This window comes from Haliotis rufescens, unplaced genomic scaffold (assembly GCF_023055435.1).
Source record: "Haliotis rufescens isolate VD_foot unplaced genomic scaffold, xgHalRufe1.0.p SCAF_17, whole genome shotgun sequence".
Lineage (NCBI taxonomy): Eukaryota > Metazoa > Mollusca > Gastropoda > Lepetellida > Haliotidae > Haliotis > Haliotis rufescens.
Genome location: NW_025963857.1, coordinates 1,158,540 through 1,167,500, shown reverse-complemented (window position 1 = coordinate 1,167,500; position 8,961 = coordinate 1,158,540). Strand labels below are relative to the sequence as shown.

The window sequence follows — 8,961 nt, the reverse complement described above, 5'->3', positions numbered from 1 at the left end:
GTAAGGTAATTGACCTTGTCTGGTCACAATGCCATGTAATGTCAACGCCGTTATTATTGCATATGAACACAAAAATACATTTCTCAATTTATTGTTGTATCAACAGAATTTTGTTATTATCAAGTTCATAGACACATATTTTTAGTGACATTCTAACATGTCTTCGCAAGAATGACTTTTAAGCTTTAAAGACGAATGCTGCTTGCAGGTTTTTTTATTACTAGTTGATAGGTACTGTATTTTTTAAACAGGTACTGTATTTTCTATGTTGGAAAACCAAAACGAACCAACCTAAACGTGAAATGTGTACTTGAGTATTCCAGTTATAGCATCGCGTGTCAGTTTGATGTGTGTGGAAAACTCAATCCGATGTCAAATGTCACTTTGGTGAAACCCACGAGCACAAGAATGGTGCCGACATACCATGAAACATAACGAGGGCGACTCTGGGATTTGAGGGATGCAGATATGCAGATTTAGAAGACTGCGCCACTGGTGCCCCTTAAATGGGTACTGATAAAGGAAAGGATAAATGTCTTTATAAAGATGACGCAAATAGGTGCTCTTATATTCATATTTCCTATTCAAGTGAAGCACTTTCTATATTTCTCTGTACACCACCTTAAATATTATCTATGTCAGCATAATACATGTGTATATTTCTTATCAGGAAATAACTGCAACTTATGTGATGAGGACGGGGAGACAACTCCAGCCAATGCTTGGTGCGTCGAATGTAATGTCTCACTCTGTGATGGATGCCTGAAGGCACATAGACGTATCCCTGCCACTCGTCACCATGTGGTATCTGACTTGTCAAGGGATGTCAAGGTAAAGAAAAGACGCAAACCTATGTGTAAAGAACATCCAGATCAGAGGATGCAGTTCTACTGCAAGGACTGTAAGAAACTACAATGTCAATCGTGTTGCATCTTGTATCACAGAAAGTGTGAGTCCATTGTCTCGCTTGAGTCTGTGTTGCCTGAAATGCAAAACACTCTTCAAACTGTGAAACAGAAACTAGAGTCTGATTTAGCAACATCAAACACTCGCCTTGCAAAGAAGGAAGCAAAATGTACTGAAATTAATGAGAACAAGTCAAGCCTTCAGTCTCAGGTCCGATCAGCAACCCACACTGCCATTGACCTGATAAAGAAGAAGGAAAGACAACTCCTGGAACAGATAGTTAACGTCACAGAGAAACAAAGAGGACAGCTGAAAGGAGACATGAAGCGTGAGGAGATGGCCAGGCAGATGCTTCGTCAACACTCGGAGTTGCTGGCCAGAGCTCTGGAGTCTGAGAGTGACGTGGACATCTGTGAGATGTATCTGTGGAGTGAGTCGGAGGAGGCAGCCACTGTGTCTGTCCCAGAGTCAGGTATGGAGGATGTATCTGGGGGCAAGGCTTGTTTCATACACGATCGTCATCTGATGTGTGGGAAACTAAACGATCTATGCTTGGGTGTGATTGATATCATGTTTGAAGATGTTTTTGATTCTACATTTACAGCAGTTCTGTATGACACAGTGGACATACAGGCAGAAGATGATCAGGAAAAAACCGCAGCTCGTGACGTGGCAGTGTTTGTTGTCGACAACACAGACACCATAGTTGTCACAGATTATGACAACAAGTGTGTGAAATCCTTCTACAAAAGAAACAAGAAGTCATGTCAGAGTAAGCTGGGGGTACAAAGCGCTCCTCGACGTATTGCAAAATTAAACAACAATAAAATGGCTGTGACTCTCCCTGACACTAAGGAAATAATAATAGTAGAAGTGAAGCCTGAGCTGGTTCGTCAATCATCCATCTCTACAAGGAAGTTGTATGCGGGTCTGACATCCCTGACACCGACTACCCTGGCAGCAGGATCCGTGTCTCCTTTCTGTGTGGACATCCTGGACATGGCGGGGAATGTGTTGAGGACCCTGGATCCTGTCGCAGATGGAAGGAAACTTGTATCAGATCCTTGGTTCCTCAGTACCACCAGGCAGGGTAACATCCTCGTGTCTTGCTGTGGATACAGAGCCGGCAGAGTCCTCTGTCTGACTCCTCATGGAGAGGTTGTGTTCAGGGATAAGCCTTTACAGTAGAGTCCTTCCCTTCGTGGAATCACTGAAACCAACACAGGACATATCCTGGTTATAGATCACTTTGCAAATCGTGTGATTCAACTCAGCGCTTCTGGGACGTTTGTGAGGGAGGTGTTGACGTCACGTGATGGTATTACATCTCCGTATTGTCTCTACCTGTCTGAAAGTCAGCACCTGTATGTCACCGATGGTGACTGTGTGAAGATCTACAGATTTACAAGAAACACCTAAGATGTGGATGCATAACGATTGTACCTGATAGAATCCTTCACCATCTGAGTGACAATAGTTTATGTAAATATGAATTTCCAATACAAGAGAACAATCAGTCTAGACTGTCCGCCGAAACAGATTAAAATGTGACGTGAAGTGCAAAATAGTTATGAAATTTATATGGATGGACCAGTGATATTGAGTGATGACACCAGGTGTTCGCCAAAAAGGGTAAACATGTCCGGCCCTATCGGTAGCACTCGCCAATCACACAATTTTCATGACAACGGAAGTATTTGTCCCTGACGCGGCACAGCTGTACTCGTATCGTGAGACGGCGGTCTGTAAAGTGATCCATGAACCAGAATATCCAGTGACACGTTAGTGCATTAACTGATTTTGTTGAAACTAATCAAACCGATACGTTAATTTTACCAAGAATTAAGTGCACCGATTCCGCTTCCTAAAAGAAAGAAGAACGTTTAAGAACTATTATGTGAGGCAGTGGTTGGGGGGTGCGCAGTTTTATTGTACCCACACCAGGTGTTCGCGATGTTTGTGTCTGACATTGATGTGGAGCTGAGAGACATCAATGTGGTGTATGTGAACAATGAATGCATAGAACTGGAATTGTCACCCGTCAAACAAATATTCCGTGACTGAGTGTGCATGTATTACGTGTATATTTATGTTGGCGGGGAGGGGAGGGCAGGGCGGATTTCGGGCAAGAGCAAAGGTCAGCAACAATGTGTGCCAGTTGTTGGAGGCGACTTAATGGATCAGGTGACCTGGTTGATTGTATGTCATCGTATCCCAAATACATTGATCGATGCTCATGATATGAATCAATGGACTATCTGACCAGACTGGACTTATTACAGCCCACCATCATATAGCTGGAATACTGCCGAGTGCTGCGACGAACAATAAACAAACAATTGGCGCGCATTGTTTTGGCATGTAAGCGACTGCTGGAAACTAAAGCCTTATTGCCCCGTGAAGTATATAATAATATATTTTTAAATACAATAAAACTCTGATAATTACACCATTAACCACTTCCTGTCAGGTTAAGTGTATTTGTTAACATGTACATGCATATCCGTGTGTTTACATTTCTGTCATAATAAAAGTGCAGTCACTACCTTTGTACAGATTGTCTTTCTTGTTTAAATGAATACATTACACACACCACACCACTATGGAACCCGTTGTACGATGTGAAAAGGGATCGTTTCAGCGCTTGGTTTTTTTCGTGGAACGCGACGCATGTCTTTGTAACAAACATCAGTTAACGCTGTGTGATGTGAAGGGAGAAATGGTGGTTAAAATCTCATGTGACCCCGTTACTTACAAATACATATTGTTTCCATATATATTGATGCTGTTTTGTTCATTCATCCAAGGACAAGTTTAGAAAACATGAGCGATCACAACACTGCTGACAAGCTGGTTAATTTACATATACTTATAATTCCATGAAACAGTCGTGAATGCCATGGTTATCTATCAGAAGTACGGAAAATAGTTTACAGATAAACATCCGTTTCATCGTCAGTATTAATACCTCGCCAAGGCTCTGAACTCACTATAAACCACTGGGAACAGATAACACGTACTTCCTCGTTGCCCAAAGGTTATTTCTGTAAATAATAAGTTTGCTTCAATCGGTAAAACGGTATATGATCGGTTACGGATGTTTCGTGAATTGTAAACAGAATCCTACACAGCATATATGCTTCTGTTCTCGAAATAATATTCTGCCCAGATCATACACATATAAATGGCAAATGTTTCCGTTTATTTGGCGTAGAATATGCTTGTGATTAAGGGTGCTAAACCTACAGATGCAAGTGTCACATCCGCGTAGAAGCAGGTTGTAGTTTCTCTAAATGGCAGCTATGTTTCAATTAAAAAGTCACCAATTACATATGACAGTGTCCCTTCTTCAATTGCACATTTGATTTACCAGGGGTGTTTGTGTTTATTGCTTTTCCTCAAATTCTGTTGAGACACTCGATGTTAGGTGTTATTTGTGTTAATGTGAACAAGGTTCAGTTTTCACCCGTTTTTCGCTGTCGGGAACAACAGTGACGTAATCAGCTGTTTAATGTTTGGCAGAGTAAGAAGTAGTCACGCATACAACAGTAAACATTATGTTACTATGATTTTAGGCCACGGGGGACACCAGAAATGGGCTTCATACATTGAATCCATGTGGGGACTAGGATCTAGGACCTGTGAACGCTCTAACTACTAGTCTACCCCTCCTTCACCCATCTACTACCCATCCGTGTACTCATCACAGCCCCCCACATCCCCCACCAATATAACATTCTCGTCCCATAATGCCGGCTTTATAGTTCTAGCCCACTGAGATACCACGCCGCAGTATAACGTGGCTGCATACATTCACATTTAACTGACACCGATGCTGTCAGCCTTGTTTTATCACCTCAAAATAGTAATCGAATCACGCCAAAGCCAAAATATACAACACTTTAAATACAATAGTTTTTATACACATGTCAATACAAAGGGGGACACAGCTTAAGAAAATGATTTTATTTTACCTTCCAAAAGTAAATGTTTCGTAAACATGTTCTTTCATTACAATGCGCTTGCGTCCTCTGTGCATCTATCATCATCTGTCACCTCATCATCAGGATCGAACACAGTCGCAGCCCTCGGACCACGGAAGTAGCAGTAAACACGCCTACACTATTCAAAGTGATATATATTCACTTGTTGACTCACCGAGATCACCCTTCAGGTCCTCTTGGTTTGGTGCGTGTTTTGAACCTGTAGACCATCACACAGTGGCGGTTGGTGACGTACAGACGCCTCCGTTTATCAAAGTACAGGCCATAAGGGAAAGTGATGCCATCGCTTGACGTCAGTACGTCTCTCAACCAAGTGCCTGAACTACTCAAATGAAACACTTTGTTTGACATGTCGTCAACAACAAGCATGTCGCCTGTGTTTGTTCCAGTGATGCCGCATGGATTCATTACTCGGTGTTGTCCTGTAGGTACATAATTAAACACAACATCTCCGTTTGGTGTCATACATAGCATTTGACTTCTTGGGGCATGACTGCATGACACCAGGATGTAACCTTGACTGGTGGTAGATAGGAATAAAGGATCTGATACAAGGATTCCCCCATCTGTGACACGATTCAGCGTCCTCAATACATTCCACGCCATGTCCAGGATGTCCACACAGGGAGGCGACCCGGATCCTGCTGCCAGGGTAGTCGGAGTCAGGGCTGTCAGACCAAAGTACTTCTTCCTTGTTGAAATGTATGATTGAAGAACAAGGTCAGGGTTCACTTCAATCACTATTATCTCCCTTGTCTCGGGAAGGGTCGCTGCCATGTGATGGGCATTAAGTTTTGCAATCCGCCGAGGGGGGCTCTGAACGGAGAGCTTACTCTGAAAGGGTTGAGTATGGCGTGTGTAGAAGGATTTGATGCACTTGTTGTTATTATCAGTTACAACTATGGTGTCTGTACCTCCTTCATTGAACACTGCCACGTCATAAACATGAGGTAAACTTGTCTCATCTTCTGTTTGTATGTCCACTGTGTCGTGCAGAACTGATGTCGATGTAGAAACAAACATATCTTCATATATGGTCTCAATTTCACCCAAGCTTACCTCGTGTATATTGTTACAGATCTCTTCACAATCATGTATAAAACATACTTTCTCTCTCAGTTCATATTTTATATCTGAATCTGGGTCGTATACTGTAGGAAACTCCTCTGACTCACACCACAGGTATATCTCATAGATGTCCATTTCACTTCCAGACTCCAGAGCTCTGTCTATCATCACAGAGTGATGACTTATCATCTGCTTGGCCATCTCCTCAGACTTCATTTCAGTTTTCAGTCGCTCGATCTGTTTCTCAGTGGCGTCATCCAGTTGGTCCAGGAGTTGTCGTTTTCTTCTTCTTTATGGCTTCTGTGACTGTCTGGATTATGGATCGGATCTGACACTGAACGGTGACTCTGTTCTTTATTACCTCAGTCCTTTTGGTTTCTAAATCTGTTAGCAAACTGTCTGTTGCTTGTAAATGAGACGCTAGTCTTTCCTTAACTCCTGTAACACAGCTGATCAGTTCTGGCATAACAGATTCAAACGGTAGAATTGCCTCACACTTTCTGTGATACAGGATGCAACAGGATTGACATTGCAGTTTCTTACAATCTTTGCAGTAGAACTGCATGCTTTGATCTAGATGTTGCTTACAGAATGGTTTGCGTCTTTGGTTAATTTTGACCTCCGTGGACAGGTCAGATACGTCATGGTGACGAGTGGCAGGAATACGTCTGTGAGCCTTCTGGCATCCCTCACAAAGACTGATGTCACAGTCAGCACACCAAGCAGTGGCTGGAGGTGCCGCTCCTTCATCACTACATAGCTATAGGATGCACTTCGGGGCATCTGCAAGTATACATACAAATGTGTCAGTTATTTTTCAACAATAGAACTATAATGTTACGAAATAACCTTTAACCTTTCAATGTGCATACAAGGAATTCACAAACCCGGAATATGAAGAACGTAGCAATGTTAGGATTCAGCACTGGTAGCCTATTCGGAAACACCTTTTGGCTTGGGATTAAATGAATCCAAGAGACCCTGAATCAAAAAGCTGGGTTTCACTTCCTGTGCCCACTGTTCAACTGGCCTGTTTGAGTTGACTACTTTGGTCATCTTACGACAGAATGGACAGAGGAGAGACTTGGCACTGATGGCTTCTGGTCTGGTTTCAGTGTAGCTAACGACACATTTCCGACAAAATGTGTGATAACACACAAGTGTACAGGGGTCATCAAAGACGTCCATGCAGATGCTGCACGTCAAGAAATTGTCTGTCAAGTGTCGGTGCACTGCCATCTAAAATGATAGAGTAGATATGATACAACGATCTTTAAAGACATGAAGTAGTTTGTGCTCATGTTCCTCCGACACATGTTCACGTTCCAATGCCTATCAATGACAACAATGCTGAACAACATATAAAGGCGGTCAGTAAGTGAGAGCTCAGTTCGTGAGTTACAGCTTTGTGGATGAAAATATTAATGCCTTAAAATAGCTCAGTGTCATTTCACAGTTCCCAAATAATCACTCCACAATACAAAGACAGAGTTATGTTTTGGAACGCGTTATTGCGTTATTGAGCGAATCCCTTAAGGTGCACATGTGTGTCTATTGGATGCATATGTAAAGTGTGTGTGTGTGTGTGTGTGTGTGTGTGTGTGTGTGTGTGTGTGTGTGTGTGTGTGTGTGTGTGTGTGTGTGTGTGTGTGTGTGTGTGTAAGACAGAGAGAGAGAATGGATGTGAATGTGTTTATGTATATATGTGGCTGCTTGTACTTAATTCATGCCGGTTTCATAGTGCTAGCCCACTGAGACACCATGCCGCATTTTAACATGAAAAGTGAGTGAGTGAGTTGGGTGTAACATCGCTTTTAACATTATTCCAGTTATATCAGGCGTGTCAGCTTAATGTGGGAGGAAAGCCCGAAGTCATGCAGGCCTTAGACGTTTACCACTTCGGTGAAACCCACGAGCATTGGTATGGTGCTGACAATCCCAGAAACATAATCGGGGCGAACCGGGATTCGAACCCACAATCATAGGTTTCTGACGTGCCCAAGGGACGCAACTGTGCACAGCGAATCACGGCGTCGTAGACGACTGGGCCACGCGTGCCCATTTAACATGAATACCACACTCCGACACAATATACTGACTCCAAGCCGACCAGTTCTTGTCTTAGCCCCTTTATGCCGAGGATGTGGCCAGGGATCGGACTAGACACCTTCTGCTGTCTGGGCAGTCGCTCTATCCACTAGACCACGGAGACAGTCTCAGTTGCTATGAAAACATAAACATGATTATTGAGATAATGTCATGAGAATAATATATGTACCTAGATATTGTCAATGAAAGGCACCTGTCATGGTTTGCAAGACAGTCAGATATTTGTAATTGATACATGTTAACAAGAGCTGTAACCATGAACCTGATGGTGCAGTTTCAGTCCTGTGTCACTAATAGTAATGTCAGAAAATGCTGTCCAATAGGAAGACAATGTACAATACAACAAACAGAAATTATACCTCGACACAGAAACAAAGAAAATACCACTTCACTATGATGTAGCACCAGTCAACATACCATCTCAGAAATCAAGAAAATACCTTTAGTTTCGTCAGATGTCTCCTCCAACCATTCTGCTGGACTGACTGTCTGTCTCGGTATTGTAAGAGGCGGGGCTGTACACTGACACAGGCTGCTCATAAACGCTCTCACGCAGCTAGCTGGTCACCATATGTTGCAATATCGATAGTAAATGCAGTATAACATTTGTATTGTGCATGTTTTTTGTATGACTGCACACATATTGCATCTGAGGCGATGTTTGGTGGGCGGAAGTGTTGTAATATGTCGGGAATTCAATCAAACTGAGTATTTACAAGTTCAACTTTTGAGTTCATGCAAAAGATTCCATTTTGCGAAAGGGTTTAAATGCTTTACCAAATATCCTGAAACAAAGGAATGCTAGTGGATGTTGAAGCGCATGTTGTAATTTTGGCCACTATCGTGTGAAGGTATGTATATTTCAATATTACAA

At 42.5% G+C, this 8,961-nt stretch overlaps 2 protein-coding genes across 2 annotated transcripts in view; one reads left to right on the top strand and one right to left on the bottom strand.

The window, feature by feature from the left end:
- The window catches only part of LOC124130630 (E3 ubiquitin-protein ligase TRIM56-like), a 4,207-nt gene extending 1,979 nt beyond the window's left edge, over positions 1–2,228 (top strand). Inside the window, exon 3 of the mRNA XM_048397387.1 lies at positions 671–2,228. Coding sequence (XP_048253344.1) covers positions 671–2,094 — 1,424 coding nt within the window. The 3' untranslated portion in view covers positions 2,095–2,228. The remainder of the gene's footprint in view (positions 1–670) is intronic.
- Positions 2,229–4,851: 2,623 nt separating this feature from the next.
- LOC125381144 lies at positions 4,852–8,620 on the bottom strand. Its single transcript, XM_048397388.1, has 3 exons — positions 8,528–8,620; positions 8,078–8,201; positions 4,852–6,761 (listed from the first exon to the last, which is right to left on the bottom strand). Exon 3 carries the CDS (start codon positions 6,192–6,194, stop codon positions 5,070–5,072), a length of 1,125 nt encoding a protein of 374 aa, XP_048253345.1. The 5' UTR covers positions 6,195–6,761; positions 8,078–8,201; positions 8,528–8,620; the 3' UTR covers positions 4,852–5,069.
- Positions 8,621–8,961: the final 341 nt, after the last annotated feature.

Excerpts from the sequence above, each read along its gene's own strand:
- LOC125381144 (XM_048397388.1), bottom strand. The coding sequence starts at position 6,194 with ATGAAGTCTGAGGAGATGGCCAAGCAGATGATAAGTCATCACTCTGTG.